We start from the raw sequence: 17161 nt of genomic DNA, 5'->3' as shown, positions 1-17161 counted from the left end.
CCCGGCTAATTTTTTTGTATTTTTAGTAGAGACGGGGTTTCACTGTGGTCTCGATCTCCTGACCTCGTGATCCGCCCGCCTCGGCCTCCCAAAGTGCTGGGATTACAAGCGTGAGCCACCGCGCCCGGCAGATTTGTTGCTTTCTAATCGTGTTTTGCCGCGTTAATGTGCTTTTCATAACAGACATGACTTGTTTATTATGAAAAGATAACTTTCAGCCTAAGAACTGTTAGAATCATCACAAACTTACTGAGGTTTTACTGTATTTCCTTGACATGTAGCTGTGGGAAGAAAGGCAAATGTTTTTCAGCCTAACAAAAATTTCCAGCAGCTACTCCTGTATGTTTATAGGCGTGTGAATTACAAGGATAGATTTGATTATCTTTTTGTTGGACAAACAGCAGACGGTTGGCCTTTGAGAACGCCATAGAGATGGAAGAGGGATGCAGCAACACACAGTGTTACCGTACATTTCTGCATTGTCTCATCTTAGGTGAAATATGATTTAAGTGTTGTGAGATCATAGTAGAGAATCTGAACTGGAGGGGCAAAGTTAAACCAGTGACTCGATGTCTTGGATTTGGAATTTTGGTAAGGTTGTACAGGGTGTCAGCAGATGAGGATTTCATGTTTTGCTTGCTGTTCTTGAATTTTCTTTACCTCCTCCACAATCTCCATATTTAATTTCTAATATCATTCACCTTCAAAGAGATGAGATATTAGATATCTAAAAAGACAGTTTGCAAAATTATACTATTCTAAAGTTCAAGGTGTGAATATTTATCAAGTTTATCTCAGTATAAAAAAGTTACAAATCCAACATTTTAAAATCCAACTCGAAAAAAAGAGAAGCTTCATTTTCTTAAGTGACCCTGGCACTATATCTGTATTTATACTTTCAGATATAAAGACTTCTTATGCTAGGTAGGAAACTGATTTTAAAGTCCGAATAGACACCAAGAGGCAGTTTTTCAAATTAAGGAAGGCTTCCACATTATCAGATTTGGAAACCTGTTCCATCAGTGTGTTCTGTCAACCTCACCCTCCTCAAGGGATGAGCTGACATTGCTGGGCTGTTGTCCTCCTGGAGGGATGGTGGGATGGTGGGGGGTTGGGGGGAGGAAGGGGTAGTAGGGAGGAATGGTAGCCTCAGAGTAGACAAGGATTGAAGGAAAACCTCTTTCTCTTTAGCCTTCTATAGATTTCACCAATTAGAGATTCATTTGATTTAATACCTTTTTTTGTTTTAATTAATATTTTAAGAGATGGGGTCTCACCCTGTCGCCCAGGCTGGAGTGCAGTGGCGTGATCATGGCTCACTGCAGTCTTGACCCTTTGGGCTCAGGTGATCCTCCTGCCTCAGCCTCCTGAGTAGCTGGGACTACAGGCACATGCCACCACACCCAGCTAATTTTATTTTTTTGTATTTTTTGTGGAGACGGGGTTTTGCCTTGTCCAGGCTGGTCTCGAATTCCTGGCCTCAAGGGATTTGCCCGCCTCAGCCTCCCAAAGTTCTGGGATTATAGGCATGAGTCACCTCGCCTGGCTAATACCTTCCTTTTAAAATGTAAAATTTGGTAGAGAGAGGGAAGCGTGGAGTTGGGGAGGAGATATTAAGCCCTAGTTCCACTTGGGTAGATATAAATTACTTAAAAAGAAAAATCAGATCTAAGCCTGAGAGTAGATCTCAGAAAATTCTCATTTTGGATTGAGGCAGGAAAAAGAGGGGAATATTTTGGTCAGAGAGGAATAAGGACAGAGGAAATAGCTGCATTACTTAAGACCCACTGGAAAAATCGTTGTCTCGGGCTAGAGCCTGTAGCATCCACCAAGTTCCGTTTATCTCTTTGGATTTTTCCGGTTTAGCCTGATCTGTCCCTGCCACCCCACTTCCCAACCCTCAATCTCTACGAGCTGGCAGATGTGGAACAAAGGCAGAGAAAGATCTATGTACTAAGGATTGTTTTATAATCACCTTCCCTTTCTCTTTATTATTGGTGTGCTGGTTTAGCATCCATAGGATTTCCCTATTCACTCAACCCCCAGCCCCTTTTTAAAAGAGGTATCTATGGTAACCACATTTTCCTGAGCTGAAAATCAGGACATATGATCTGACAAAATAAGTGTGTTCTCATGACAACAACAGGACAGAATCTCTGAAATCGGGTCTGTCTTACAAATCCAGGTTGTGTGCTGAACCACGTGAGTCCTTTTGTTTGGGGGGTTCAAAATGTCATTGACAGTTGCCTGGTAAATTTCTTTCCAACTAGAGCTTAACACAGGGAGCCTCAGGATTAGGACTTTGGTTAGCATCTAATTTTGAATCACGTCTGCAGAACTTCCATGGCTAAAGCACTTGATAGGAGAGAATTGCCTCCCAGGAGGCTGAGGCTGCATTTCTGTTGCTGATACTCCCCTGCCAGCCACCCAGCAACTCTGTATTATCTTTTCTGGGTTCTATTTTTTTTATGCCACCATCCCTAGCTCCCAACTTTGGGGTGGAGGAATTGGTTTGATTGTGAAAACTACATAACAATATTAAGGACAATTTGAAAAAAAATGCTCAATAATCGAACATACCTATTTTAACAGTTGTATATTCCATTGAAATCTTTATAGCTAGATTTATTTTGTCCTTATTTCCTGAGGATGATTTTATGACTCCATTGTGGGATGGTGGATTAGATTTGACCTTCAGTGATATTATATAATTCTAACTTACCCTGGTTTTCTTAATTTTCAGCTTATGTTTTCAGATACCCCCTTCCCTACCAATGTCAAGGCATTAAACTTTGAGCCTTGCAAAGGTCTGTAGCACTGTGAATGCGTTCAGCTGTCTGAAGTCTATAGGAACAGGTATAAAACATGAACTGGTACATGTCAGGGTCAGAGTTTATAATGAAAAGAGTTAAAGTTCTGAGTTCAGATTCAATGGAAGGGAACTGCAAGGAAAAGAAAGACTTGCTTTAAAGGTGGGGTGGACTTGATGGAGTGTCTGAAGGTGTGGTAGAAAGTCTTACCGAAGCAAAAATATTTCCTCCACTAAAGTGCCTAAAATTTCCACAGTTTGATTTGCTTCTTGGTCTAATGCATAACTTAATTAGATAAAGCAGTAATTATTTTGGATGCATTGGCATCATACTTTAACAGTTTCCCACCAGTGACACTTGAAAGAGAGTGTGGTTTTAGGAGAATAACCTGAAAATAAGTTTTGAAGGAAGGACTAGTGAAACTTGGGGATCCCAGGATGTGGTGGAATAGCATGGCTCACAGGCTGTAGGCCTAGAGACTGGGTTCTTGGGAGTGAGCGTTAGGGATGAGGGGTAGCGACCCAGATTGGAAGGGTCCTAAAGGCAGATGCTGCTGATTCCCACCTTCAAGCCCTGAAGAGAGTGCGAATAGTTGATTCCTGTTACTTTTCTTCTACTCTTTTTGGTTTTGATTCTATTCTAAACTACCAAATTAAAATAATACAAGTTAGTTACGGGCCTATAACAAAGCTTCGATCCTAGGTTTCATAAGTTCTCAATAGACAATTAGCTAGTAGATTAGTCATGATTAAAGTGTTAATTTGGACTCAGCCATTCAAAAGGATGTTGATTAAACCTCCAGTGCCGATCTTTTGAAAGCTGTGTTTAGATCTTTTCTTTGTCACTTTTGTGAGATGTGCCAAAGGTATTTATTTGGAATTAACACTGAATTCAACTCACCAATTTGTATACTAGGGATGGAATCTTTCTGTTGATTACAAAGAGGACTGATTTCCAGTTCAAATTTCTGTTCAAGTTCACCTAAGAAGAAAGAAAGAAAAAAAACCACATTGGTAATCTAGAACTTATAAAATGAGTATTAATAATTTTAATGACCTCGTCGGAAGAAGTTATTCTGGGAATTACTGTTTCTTGACTTGTTATCCCTTAGGGACCCTTCAGCACTGACTTGCTCTGCCTTACTTCGGTAGTTTCCGTAACAATTTAAAATACCACAGTGCCAATGACCGTTCATAATGGCTCATTGCTAGTAGGTGTGCTCTGGGACTAGAATAAACTTTTGAACAAGACCTATAAAAACAAGAAAACAACCAATGAGAAATTTCCTCACATGAAATAAAAGTCATGGCTTTAAGTGACAGGTTAAGAAAACAGGCTTTATCCTTCCTTCTCCCTCCTCTACTTTCATGCTGCCTGACCCTAGTCTTGTTTCACCTGAGGACAACCAGGAAGAGTAAGTAGGTAGGAAATGAGGTAGAAGGACTGGAAAGATCTCATCTGAGTAGCACCTCAGTCTGTAACCACAAAATTAATCAGAATCTTCCATTCTGATTCATTAGAATTTTACCTAATGCAACTGAAGGTGAAAAAAAGTATAAAGGTCAGAATGGTACTTTCTCTTTTTGAGACAGTCTCATTCTGTCACCCAGGCTTGAGTGCAGTGGCATGATCTCGGCCCACTGCAGCCTCGAACTCCTGGGCTCAAACAATCCTTCTGCTTTAGCCTCCCAAGTAGCTCAGACTACAGGCATGCGCCACCACACCTGGCTAATATATATTTTTAAATTTTTATTTTTAGTAGAGACGAGGTCTCACTATGTTGTCCAGACTAGTCTTAATCTCATGAGCTCAAGCAATCCTCCTGCTTCTGTCTTCCAAACTGTTGGGATTACAGGTGTGAGCCTCTGCACCCAGCTTGAAATTTTTTTTTTTTTTTTTTTTTTTTTTTTTAATGCATTTGTCAGCTATCAGGCTGGTGCAAATGTAATTGTGTTTTTTTTTTGCCATTACTTTCCATGGCAAAACCCGCAATTACATTTGCACCAACCTAATAGAAGCTCAAAGGAGAAATGCACTGTATAAAACTTTATTGAAATACTTCATCAGTCCTTCCTGAGCATAAAAAATTGAGTAATTTTTGTGTTGGAAAAAACAATCTGGTTAATCAGCAGAAGGTTCAGTTACGAATCTACTCTGCTAAAGTAGAAGAGATAAAAACACAACATTTATATAGTGATTATTGTGTGCCAGGCGCTGTTCTAAGTATTTTACATATGTTAATAAAAAATTGTCATTGTTTTTTGTAAGAGGCAGGCTCTCACTCTGTCACCCAGGCTGGAGTGCAGTGGTGTCATCATAGCTCACTGCACCCTTGAACACTTGAGCTCAAAGGATCCTCCTGCTTCAGCCTCCTGAGTAGCTGGGACTACAGGCATATACCACCACTCCTGGCTAATATTGTTTTGTTCATTTTTTTAAAAAATAGAGATAGGATCTCTCTACGTTGCCTAGGCTGGTCTCAAACTCCTGGCTTCAAGCAATCCTCCTGCTTCAGCCTCCCAAAGCATTGGGATTACAGGTGTGAGCCCCCCTCCCAGGCATATGTTAATTTAATCCAAATAACAACCTTATTATAATCCCCATTTTACAGATGAAGAAACTGAGACACAGGGAGGGTTAAGTATACTGATTCAGTATGTTGCTAGTAGGTCACACCACTAGTAAAGTGGGGAGCCTAGATTCCAGCACAGGAAGTTTGGTTTCAAAGTGTCTGCACTTAACCATTGAGCTGAAGCCCTACAGAGGCCACAGTTCTGTCATTTTAAGACTGTAGTCTGCCTCCTGGGGTCTCTTGTCCCTGGTAATCCTCAAGGCTGAAGTGAGGAAATCATTCGGGCTTAACCTGAGTGGTTCAGGGCAGTCTGGCCACCCTAACTCTTCAACTCCAGATGATCATAGCCTTCTGAGGGCAGGCCAGGACACCAAATAGTATTAAGACGAACTCTCCTAAAGCCAGTTTCACTCCTCACCTCTGTATTTCTGTTAACAGTGATTTTTCAGTCAAGTGTGACACTTTGGAGGAGTTGTCTTTGACTTCTCCCTTCCCTTCACCCTCCATCTCATCTGAGCCTGGCTGGGGACCCTGCAAGGGTCCCTGCTTGTTTCTTCCTCTTAAATCTTGTTTTACATCCTGTTTCTCCCTCTTAGAAGACTTTTTTTGCCCCCTTTCACTCTGCTTTAACCTGGTCTGGTGTGTTGATAATTTATTCTTGGTTGTTGCTTCTTAGCTAGTTTTCTTCCTCCAATTCTTCTTCCACTTCAACTACATATATTGCCCTAAATGCACTTTCTGAGATGACTCCCATTGTCATGTTCTCTATTGTAGCCTGGTGCCCAGGGGCCTCCACAATCCTCTCGTTCTTATCTTCTATGAGACTGAGCTGGTCGACAAGGCAGGGTGCATCCCGGCCTCAGTGGTTTCCATTCCATTCTATCTAGACCAGTGCTGTCCAGTGGGATTTGCTGCAATGATGGAGATGTTCTCTACATTGCCCACTGTGGCAGCCCCTTGAAATACGATCAAGACTGAGGAACTCTATTTTTTATTTATTAACTTTTAATTTAAATTTAACCAGTCACATGTGTCTTGTTACCATATTGGGAAGTATAGAACAATGCACATCACTCAAAACTGAGCTCAGATTCTACCTTTCAAGGTACTGGATCTTCTCCTGTGACCTCTATCATTAGAGGTTTTCCAATTAGATCATTTATTCATTCACTTATTCAACACGCTTATATGTTTCAGACACTTTGCTACCAATGTAGAGAATATAAAGGGGAAATTTGCATAGTTTCTTTCCTCTAGAAACTATACTAATTAGTACTTTGAGAGTACAAAGCATAGACTACATGTAGTTCTTTGTATTCTTCATAATATCTCTAGTGGGGCTTTGTACATAGGACAATCAGTTTTGCTGAGGATTAGACAAGGCTGGAAGCAGACGTTCAATACAAGGTTCTGGGAAACTAGGTTGATTGAGATGATATCAATCTGTAGTCACAAGAGGACAAAGTCTACTTTTTAAAGTTTTTTTCGGGGAGAGGAGGGGGGAGGTATATGGTATTTGAAATCCTAATCTGTGTTCTGAGAATATAACAGTTTTTCTGATTCATGGGGTCTTGTTTTCCTTTCCCCCTGTGTCCTCAACCTTGATTTTAAGGGTTTTCCTTTGCTTAACCTCACGGATCACATTAAAGATACTTTGTCCAGGACAGTTAGTAGTCTGTGGAAGCCTGCCTGCCAGGAGCGTGCTGGAATGAGCTGAGATTTGAGTCCAAATCTTAAACTGAAAGATTAATCAAAATGATACAAGTCATCCTTATAGAATTAAAAAAATAATTCAGTAGGGAGGACAGGCAGTTTGGATGACCAGGGAATCTACTCTTTTTCTTTCTTTTTTTTTTTTTTTTTTTTTTTTTTTTTGAGATGGAGTCTCACTCTGTCACCCAGGCTGGAGCACAGTGGCGTGATCTTGGCTCACTGCAAGCTCTGCCTCCTGGGTTCATGCCATTCTCCTGCCTCAGCCTCCCAAGTAACTGGGACTACAGGCACCCGCCACCATGCCCGGCTAATTTTTTTTTGTATTTTTAGTAGAGACGGGGTTTCACCGTGTTAGCCGGGATGATCTCGATCTCCTGACCTTGTGATCTGCCCGCCTCGGCCTCCCAAAATGCTGGGATTACAGGCATGAGCCACCACACCCACCCAGCCTATAATCTTCTCTTAAAACAAGCAGAATTTCTACTAGACCATAAGGCTATTAAATAAAAAGGACTAGATATACTTTCTTTTCTTCCTCTGCCAGGAAACATGCCAGAGGAAGGTACATGGAAGCTTGCCTTTAGAGATCAATGTTACAAACGTTCTAGGTTTTTCTGTCTTATAATGCGTGTGTATATTACTAGGACAATAAGCAGTTTTGAGAAAAGAGTTTTCTTTTTTTTTTTTTTTTTTTTTTTGGAGATGGAGTCTTGCTCTGTCACCCAGGCTAGAGTGCAGTGGCACGAACTTGGCTCACTGCAACCTCTGCCTCCTGGGTTCAAGCAATTCTTTTGCTTCAGCCTCTTGAGTAGCTGGGACTACAGGTGCGTGCCACCACGCCTGGCTGATTTTTGTATTTTTATTAGAGACTGGGTTTTACCATTTGTCCAGGCTGGCTTCAAGTTCCTGACCTCAGGTGATCCACCTGCCTCAGCCTCCCAAAGTGCTGGAATTACAGGCGTGAGCCACTGCACCAGGCCCGAGAAAAGAGAACTTACAGGTTACATTTCTTGGTTGATACCATTTACTGTACTTAGTTGACAACTTTGATTTACTGGCACTATGGGCCTTACTATCTACCTAAGTGACATGGTCCTGCCCTAAGGTGCTCAGAATCCAAATAAGGTGCAAGATGAGAAAATAAAAGGTTTACACTGCAGTCAATGCTGACTTGTGCACTTTAATCATGCTGGGCGTGATTGAGTCAAAACCAAGTGGGCTAGAGTAGACTCTTTCCTCTGTCTCATTGTTTGATTTGCAAGGATGGAGATCTTAGCCCCTCTCTCACTATGCTATTTCAATATTTAACATATCAAACAGTAAAGAGAGTATTGATTATATCTAATTTAAAGCCCCCAGCTCCAATTTCATCTTATTTCCTTTTGTTTTACCCTCCTTGGAGATTTTATTTAGGGGCAACTAGAGCTGATATTTTGATTTCTAACCACTTTTGCTCAATTCAAGTGAAATTATATACAGAGTTGTAGGAGTTACATGAGCACTTTTATTCTGAGAGAAAGATACAGTGAGCAGAGCCTTCTGGCCCCACATGAGCTCAATCAATTCTTCTGTCTTTGGGGCCATCAAGATGTCATTGACGCATCTTTCAATGGTGCCTTCTCCAAAAGGCTCACTGTTGCTATTTGACCTCCCCACAGAGCTGGTATGTGGGACACTTCAAGCTTTATTTGTTCTCAGCTTCTCAAACCTGATTCTGTCACTAGCATGAGGGCACTGTTGATGCCTGAACAAACATCCTGCACATTGAAACCCAGCCTGAAGAAACAAGGCTGTATTTAAAGGTTGATACCCCACCCAACATCAAGATCCTGCTTGCTAATTCATTGCTTTATTTCTGAATGAGGTTAATCTTTTAAAAATTATGCCCTAATTCAGGGCCATTTGTCTTTTCACAGCAAAATCCTTCTACCTCACTGTTGAAACTATATTTGAAAGGAAGAACTCACTTTTTGGTCAGCTGTGTCCTATTTCATTATTAATTTTTTTTTTAAGAAAGCAAGGAGAAGGAATACAAAAGGAATCTTAAGTCCTTCTGTCAGAGTGGAAAACATTGACCTCACATGACATTTAGCCTTTAGGCTGCACTCAGCTCATTAAAATGAAGGTCAAAGTCAAAATCAAACTATCCCACACATTCTTATATCCACAGAGGAGGGCCATTTATAATCAATGTCCCACTTTCGTTCATTTTTATTTTGCCTCATTACTACCTGTTTCTGTAGTAAGTCAATACGTCAATGTTATTTATTTTTAACTTTTCCAAAAAAGGGTTGGATGAGTTCCAAGAAAGTAAAAGAGAAAGGTTAGGATAACAAGAGTTGATGAAAGAACAAATGTCATGATAGATCAGCCATTTCCTGTTTTATTAGGATAAATGCTTAAAAGAAGACAGGGCAATGAAATCTCAGCTGTTGGATCACTACTAACCTTGCCTGTAGAATTCTTCACAGACCCTTTCACTCCACTGCTTGCTCATCTCCCAGATTCTACAAGGATTGCAAATGTCAGCACACTTCAAGGCGATCTGAGAAATGACAGGGCAGGGAGAGATTGTGAGAGGATGTTCTTTCAGTTGCAAAAACACCCCAAGCCAAAGAGGCTATCAAGCTGTTCAGTCTGCTCTCAGTACCAGGCCCATATTTACAGAGTACCTCCCTGACATGCCTCTTCAGGAAACTGCACTTATTCACCATGATACAAAGCCTGCATTGAGAATGCTGGCTTTATAGCAGTGAGGAGAGAAGAGCCACAGTCCAAGGACATGGAGCTTGCTGGAAGAGACTTGGGTGGGCAGGCCAAGGAAAGCCATGGCCTGGCTTCTTCCGTAGTTCCACCTCCTGCATGCAGGGAGGTTGCAGGGTCCCTGGCCAGGCTCAAGTGAGGTCATCTGGACCTCACTCTCACAGTAGCCACACTGACGAACTCCATACATCACTTAAATTATGTGTGTTGGCATTTATGTCTGCCTGTGTAAGCTCAGACTGCCAGTCAGGGAACGAAGTTGTATCAAACCTAGGAATGCTTTGTTTATACAGCTAAATTAGGGCCTTCTTGACTTGCCTCACACTGGTCTGGATGTGAGATGCCAGCTTTTTGTCAGTAATGATGACCTTATGAGGGTTACCTTGAATTCCCAGAGAAGCAGATTATCCCTTTTAACCACCACCTGCTACCAAGAGACCAGCAGTGTCCATTGGTTTGACCCAATTCCTTGGCATCACAGAACAGATAGCAATGTTGGGGTCTGGAAGAGCCTTGGATCATATCAACTTGCAAATTTAGTTGTTTATATTTATTTCCTGGCTAGTGGGGGTACCAGTACATGTTGACGTAGAGGTAAGTGTCAGAGAAGCCTCCTCCAGCCTCTGCCTTAAGGGATGCATTTGAGTTAGCAAGCCTTTCTTTTGAAATGCAAGTGTTCCAGGCCAAATCTTTCGGCTATTCACAACTTGGCTTTAGTCACTCAAATCAGACACCTGGTTGATCCTTGTGGCATTCAGGGACTAGAAGCCTAGTCTAGAAAGAAATAAGGAAGGAATCATAGTTCTACAGCTGGGAGTAGGGTATTTCCTGGCAAAGATGGAGCACTTTGGACAGCTACAAAGGGTAGCACGAAAGCCTGGAACAAAAAAGACTGCATGATTCAATCTCCAGGTGTAGCTCCATCTCATCTATCTAGATGAGTCTAGGTCCATTCACTTTGTTTTTTGCACCAAAAGAAAAGAAGGAAGACGAGAAAATGGAAGGTCAAGAAAGAAGGTTCTGGTTTGGATACCAGGTCACATTTTTATTTGTGACATCCACTCTGCCCTGATGTAATTTGTCATGTCACAAATGGATTCTTGCCATGGAGTAAAACAGAAAGGAATGGACTTGATCCAATGTAATTCAATTCAGTTCAATTTTATTTTTTGCTGCCTAAAAATAAGACCAGATAAAAATGTTTAAGACTCAGATGAAAACAGAAGTTTAGGTAGCAAAAGGAAATAAAGCAGGTTAAATAGGTTTAAGGTAAAGGGAGGCCACTTGTTTTCCAATTTTTGTATGTACTATAGTTAACGTAATATGCTTTCGTGTTTCAGAAACAGACTTTTAAAATTGCATGGGTATCGCAGAGGCTGATTTTATACCAAGCCACAAAATGTGGTAGACCTTTACTGCATCCAGCGGGATTACTCTGTGATAAATCAGTTACTGAACAAGAAAAATGAGATATTATCAACTTGTTGACCTAAAACCCAGATTTTGCTTAGTTGGGAACCACTTATAACTTTCATGCATTTCAAAGCCTTTACTAAAATAGGTCACTGTTCTAACTCATACCATTGGAGATAACTCCTTCTCAAACATGCTAAAATTATTGATCATGGCCCTGAGTGGATTTTTTTTGTTGTTTTGGGGTTTTTTTTTTTTTTTTTAGAGACAGGATCTCATTCTGTCACCCAGGCTGTAGTACAGTGGTGCAATCATAGCTCACTGTAGCCTTAAACTCATGGACTCAAGTGATCCCCATGCCTCAGCCTCCCACGTAGCTGGGACTACAGATGTGAGCTACCACACCCAGCCCAGCTGAGTGTTTTCACTCAGCAAAAAGAATGGCTTTTATTGTTTTGTTTACCTGAAGCATAAAGTGCCTGTCGTGTGCATCCTCCAGTCTTAAGTCTTTATTGTGGAGGTGAGCTTTCAATCTGGTCAAAAATTCATTCTGCCTGTTGATGTCTGTTGCCAAGATCAAGGAGCCCAGCTGCTGTTCAATATCCTGTCTGCATCCACAAGAATGAAAGAGAAAAACACACAAAGCAAATCCCTTTGATGAGGGTGATTGATTTTATCATCATCAGGTGGCTTGTAATCTAATTTCTGCCTTTGATTCTGTTTATTACACAATGTGCCAGTCCTTCACTGCCTGAGAGCAAGTCTCTCACCCACCAGTTCCGTCCTTGGACAGGAAGCATGCCAAGAACTGTGTAAAGTGATTGAAACCTTGAAAAACAAAGTTGTGGTAGTTTAGACATTCCTATGGGTGAAAAAACCTGAAAGCCAAATAGAAATGCATGTTTTAGGGAGGACACAAAAGACTTGTAGAATCATGAAATTAGTGGTGTGTTTTTAGAGTTCAAAAATGAAGATGTGCATGGAGAGAGAAAAGGGCATAACAATAGTAATAAAAATGAAGAGAATAATAGTAAATGGTACCATAGGATGGAAAGATCCATCAATGGAACACAATACATAGGCCAGAAAGAGATTCTGGAACTTCAAAAACAAAAACTAATTAAGACACTGTTACAAACCAGTGGGCAAGAGATATATTAGTCAACAAATGGTATAGAGAAAATGGGATATCTTAGAAAGATAAAGCAAGTTAGAGCTTTACCTCACATATAAAAAGTAATAAAGGAACGATCCATAAATATTTGTAAAACTTACCTTTAAAAATGAAATATATTTAAGTAGAGTGCATAGGGAATACCTATACAGTTTAATGAATAAATAGAAAATGAACACCTTGTAATCACCACTCAGGCAAGAACACTGCCTACCAGTACCCCAGAGGTCATGTTGCCTGTCTCATCATATCCCCTTTCCTTCCAAGCCCGGAAGTAGCCACTTTCTTGCTCTTTGTTTTAACAATTTTCTTGCTACTTATAATTTTACCACCTGTGAGTGCATCTCTAAACCGCACAACTTAGTTTTAACTGCTTTTGAACTTTAAGTTATATGGTATCAGTGACTGACTTCTTTAGCTAAACATTGTTTTTGAAATTCTTTCATGTTGATGTGTAGGCTATAGTTTATCCTCATTCGTTATAGTGTATGCCACTGTATAAAATTCCATTGATAATGAAATCCATTCCATTATCCATTCTACTTTTCATGGTCACTTGAGATATTTCTAGTGTTTGGCTACTATGAAAAAAGCCACAGTAAATATTCTTATATACCTCTAGTTATGCATGTGCAGAAGTCTCCCTAGGGTCTATATTCAGGAATGCAATAATTGGATGACAGAGTATATTTATCTTCAATTTACTAGATAATGCCAATTATTTCCAAAATGATGGTATAAATTTTTGCTCCCAGCAGTAGCAGATGAGATTCTCATTGTTCTACATTCTTACCCTTTACATTTTTTGCCAGTTTGATGGGCATGTCATGCAACTCCCTGTAGTTTTAATATGAATTTTCTTGTTTACTAATGAGGCTAGACATATTTTCGTGGGTTTATTGGCCATTTGTACTTCTTTTGTGAAGTTTCTACTCTAGTTTTTGTCTATTAAGTTGTCTTCCTTTTTCTTATTGATTCTGAGGTTCTTTACATATTTTAAATACTGGTCCTCTGTCAGCTACGTGTTGCAAATATTGTGTCTTTGGTTTGTCTTTTAGCTGTCTTTATGATGTCTATTGATGAAATCTCAATTTTTATAATTTTTATTTTATTTTTAAATTTATAAATAGAGATGGGGGTTTCACTGTGTTGACCAGGCTGGTCTCAAACTCCCGGCCTCAAGTGATCCTCCCATCTCCACCTCCCAATGTGCTAGGATTACAGGCGTGAACCACAATGCCACCAGGAAGTCTTAATTTTTAATGTAGCTTAATCTATAAATCTTTTTATTTATGGCTAGTTTTTTCTCCTCTTTAAGAAATTTTTCCTAACTCTGATGAAAAATTTCCCTACATTATATTCTAAAAGATTTATAGTTTCGCCACGAACATTTGTTTTTAAGCCATACATACATCTTTAATTCAGTTCTGAACATAAAAAATTATATAAAACAGAAAATCACAAGAGAAATACAAAATATCTCAAAAAATAAAGTAATATTAAATATTCTTAGTATAGCAGAAAGCAAATTAAAACCACTATGTGATATTATTTCTCCCATTTTTATTGGTGAGGATTAAAAGTAACTGCTAAGTAATTTGCTGAATTACGAAAGATTGTAATACCCAATGCTGTCAATGGTATGAGAAAAATGGTTCCCCTCATTCTTTGTTAGGGAGTATAAATTAGTACAATGTTTCTGGAGGGTAATTTAGGAATTAGTGGAAAAAGCATTTGATGAACATAAACTGACCAACAGTCCATCTAGAAATTAACATTAACATGTTAGTAAAGATATAATTAGTAAAGATATGTGACAAGGATGCTTATTCTATTTTTTTTTTTTTTTGAGATGGAGTCTCTCTCTGTTGCCCAGGCTGAAGTGCAGTGGCACGATCTCGGCTCACTGTAAGCTCCGCCTCCCGGGTTCCCGCCATTCTCCTGCCTCAGCATCCCGAGTAGCTGGGACTACAGGCATCCGCCACTGCGCCCAGCTAATTTTTTGTATTTTTAGTAGAGACGGGGTTTCACCGTGGTCTCGATCTCCTGACCTCGTGATCTGCCCGCCTCGGCCTCCCAAAGTGCTGGGATTACAGGCGTGAGCCACTGTGCCCGGCCGCTTATTCTATTGTTATTTACAATAATGAAGCATTCCATGGGGGGAAAAAATCACAAAAATTTATGAGATTAGTTAAACCATGGTACACTCATACTATGCAATTATGAAGTACGATGTACAGCTATAGTAATTGACATTGAAAAATGTCATCTTTTTAATGCTAAAAACAAAATTCAAAGCATGTAAAGCATGATCTCTATGGTCATAGAAAATGAAAAGATCTATAATGGGATTATGGTTGATTTTTTAATTTATACTTCTCAAAATTATATGAATTTGAAGATATGAATACTTACTAAATTTATAATTGGAAAATAAAATTATTTTAATTAGGTGAAATGTTTCATGAATCAAAAGGCAAACTAAAAACTTCAAGTAATATTTACCACATATAACAACTGGTTACTGTAGTTAATATACAAAGAGTTCTAACAAATGAATAACACTGATAGGAAAATAGGAAGAGACCAAATATAAAAATGTGTTCTCTGAAGAAATAGCAATGATCAGCAAATATATGAAAAATTTCAATCTTGGTTGTAAGTAAAGGATGCATTCTAATTTAATGAAAACCACTTTCTCTGTATATACATATGTATTTGTGTATATATATTCATACATATATGTCAAATTTGCAAATATTTTAAAAAGAATAAAGACAAAACTCAATTTTGGTGATGGTACATTGGTACGTTTTCTTATAATCCATCAGTTGGAATACAGGTAGAATACAGCCTTTTAGAGGAACAATTGGATAATATACAAGAAACTTAAAAATTCAGACCTTTCTGACCAATAATTTTTATCTACAAATACTTCCTGAGAAAACAGAGTATCAAAGTTTGGGATACTGGAAACCATTTAAATTCCAAATGAAAGCCACTAGTTGTATACAATAATGCCATTTGGCACAATAATGCCATACGGCTGACAAAATCATTTTAATTTAACAGGTTTAATTATTTGGAAAAAAGTCTTTATAGTAAATACAAAATTTCAGGACGTAAACTGTAAAATAAGTTCCCCAAATAACCATATTTTGTTAAAATAAGTTTGTATTGAAAAAAGACTAAAAGAAAATAAACTAGCCAGGTTAACATGAACTATCCTTGGATGACAGGATTGCTAGTAGTTTCAGTTTTCTCTTTCATATCAAGCTGAAGCATATGAAAGTGCTAAAAGTCTTCTGTTTTTGGCCCTTAAAAAGAGCAACTATCACATAGTTCAAACTAACACTTTCCTGAATTTTCCTTACTTTCTATAATTAACCTGCCCTACTTTTAAAATCAGAAAAATGACATTAAAGCATTTACCTGTGGTAGAAGGAATAATAATGATTATGATCATGGCTTTTGTAATAAAGTTTTCACATGTATTATTGTATAACAATTATTCTTCTGGCAAAAACAGTTTATAACACTGTGTTCCACAAAGACACATAAAAATATATTTTTCATTGGAATCCATAGACATGAAATGAATATTTTAGGAAAGAAATATTAATTGAGTAACAAACAGGATGAATGCAGGTACTGACCAGGAGAAGCCTGGTCACCCCAGTCCTTTCCCGTTTCCCTTGCACTTTCTTCTTTCCTGTCCTCACTGTTCTTCCTTTCCTTCTCCTTCTTTCTTCTTTGTCTCTCCCCTTACTACCTCTTTTCTCTTCTTCTCACTTGATCTTTTGCTCTAGTTTTTAGTTCTTTTTGCATTTAATTCTTTCAATCTTTGCAATTTATTATTCTAGTAAGAGGCATGAGTTTTTATTCCATGCATGAGAACTGGTTTTATTTAGTTCCAGGGAGTAAAAATTTATCAACTGAAATTCTTCCTGCAAATTTCACATTCCTCTGGGTGCTAGGAAACAGCATGAGATCAAATCAGAGGGCCAGGAATCAATTCACAACCGAAAGTATACTGCTTGTTCAGCTGGGAGACACCACTTGGTCCTTGATCTCAAGTTATGTGCTTGTCTTGAAGAAGGGTACAGCAATCTATGTACTCTTTTCACCTAGGTTTCTTGGGTTCTGCATGTGTTCATTAAACAGATCAGAATTAATGGTGGCCTTGGAAGACAGTATTAGCAGCTAACTTGGGGCCACCAGGAAAACGAAGCAATGGCCTCGGATTTAGTGGGACTCAGCCTACATACCATGGCTATTAAATAGTAAACCAGAAAATGAGTGTCTCCCCTTCTGTTTAAAGTGCAAGAGATATAAGGTAAATTAATTGGTGAAAAAAAATGCTAGGGCCATTTCAATCACTTAGCAAAAGACATTTTAGAAAAGAATTTCTGACTTCTATTTTTGCTAAGACTGGCAATTACAAAACATACTTTTTTGAACTCTAGCTTTAGAATGCCTGAGTTCCTTCTTAATATTTATTATTTGGAGCTACATGGGAGGACAATTTTGCTAAACTAAAGGTCGGGAATTTGGCAAAGCCGAGCACTGATACTGAAGCGTGTGAAAACTGAGAGCTGTTTATTATCCCTTTTCCTGACCGTAGGTCATTGACTCTGCAAGGCCCTTTCAAAGCACACAGAGAGATTTTGGTTTCTGGGTGGCTGTAACTGACACCAAATCTCCTCTGATAGACAG

The 17161-nt window shown here is 39.0% G+C and overlaps 1 protein-coding gene across 2 annotated transcripts in view; it reads right to left on the bottom strand.

The window, feature by feature from the left end:
• Positions 1 to 17161, bottom strand: part of PDE7B (phosphodiesterase 7B) — a 351624-nt gene that overhangs the window by 5224 nt on the left and 329239 nt on the right. For both annotated transcript variants that reach the window (XM_055264864.2, XM_055264865.2), the window contains 3 exons: positions 11735 to 11879; positions 9544 to 9640; positions 3711 to 3791 (listed from right to left, as the gene is read on the bottom strand). In XM_055264864.2, the coding sequence (XP_055120839.1) occupies positions 3711 to 3791; positions 9544 to 9640; positions 11735 to 11879 (323 nt within the window). The remainder of the gene's footprint in view (positions 1 to 3710; positions 3792 to 9543; positions 9641 to 11734; positions 11880 to 17161) is intronic.

This window comes from Symphalangus syndactylus, chromosome 2, assembly GCF_028878055.3.
Source record: "Symphalangus syndactylus isolate Jambi chromosome 2, NHGRI_mSymSyn1-v2.1_pri, whole genome shotgun sequence".
In the NCBI taxonomy this organism is placed as follows: domain Eukaryota; kingdom Metazoa; phylum Chordata; class Mammalia; order Primates; family Hylobatidae; genus Symphalangus; species Symphalangus syndactylus.
The sequence above is the reverse complement of the archived record's forward strand: the minus strand, read 5'-3'. Positions and strand labels throughout refer to the sequence as shown.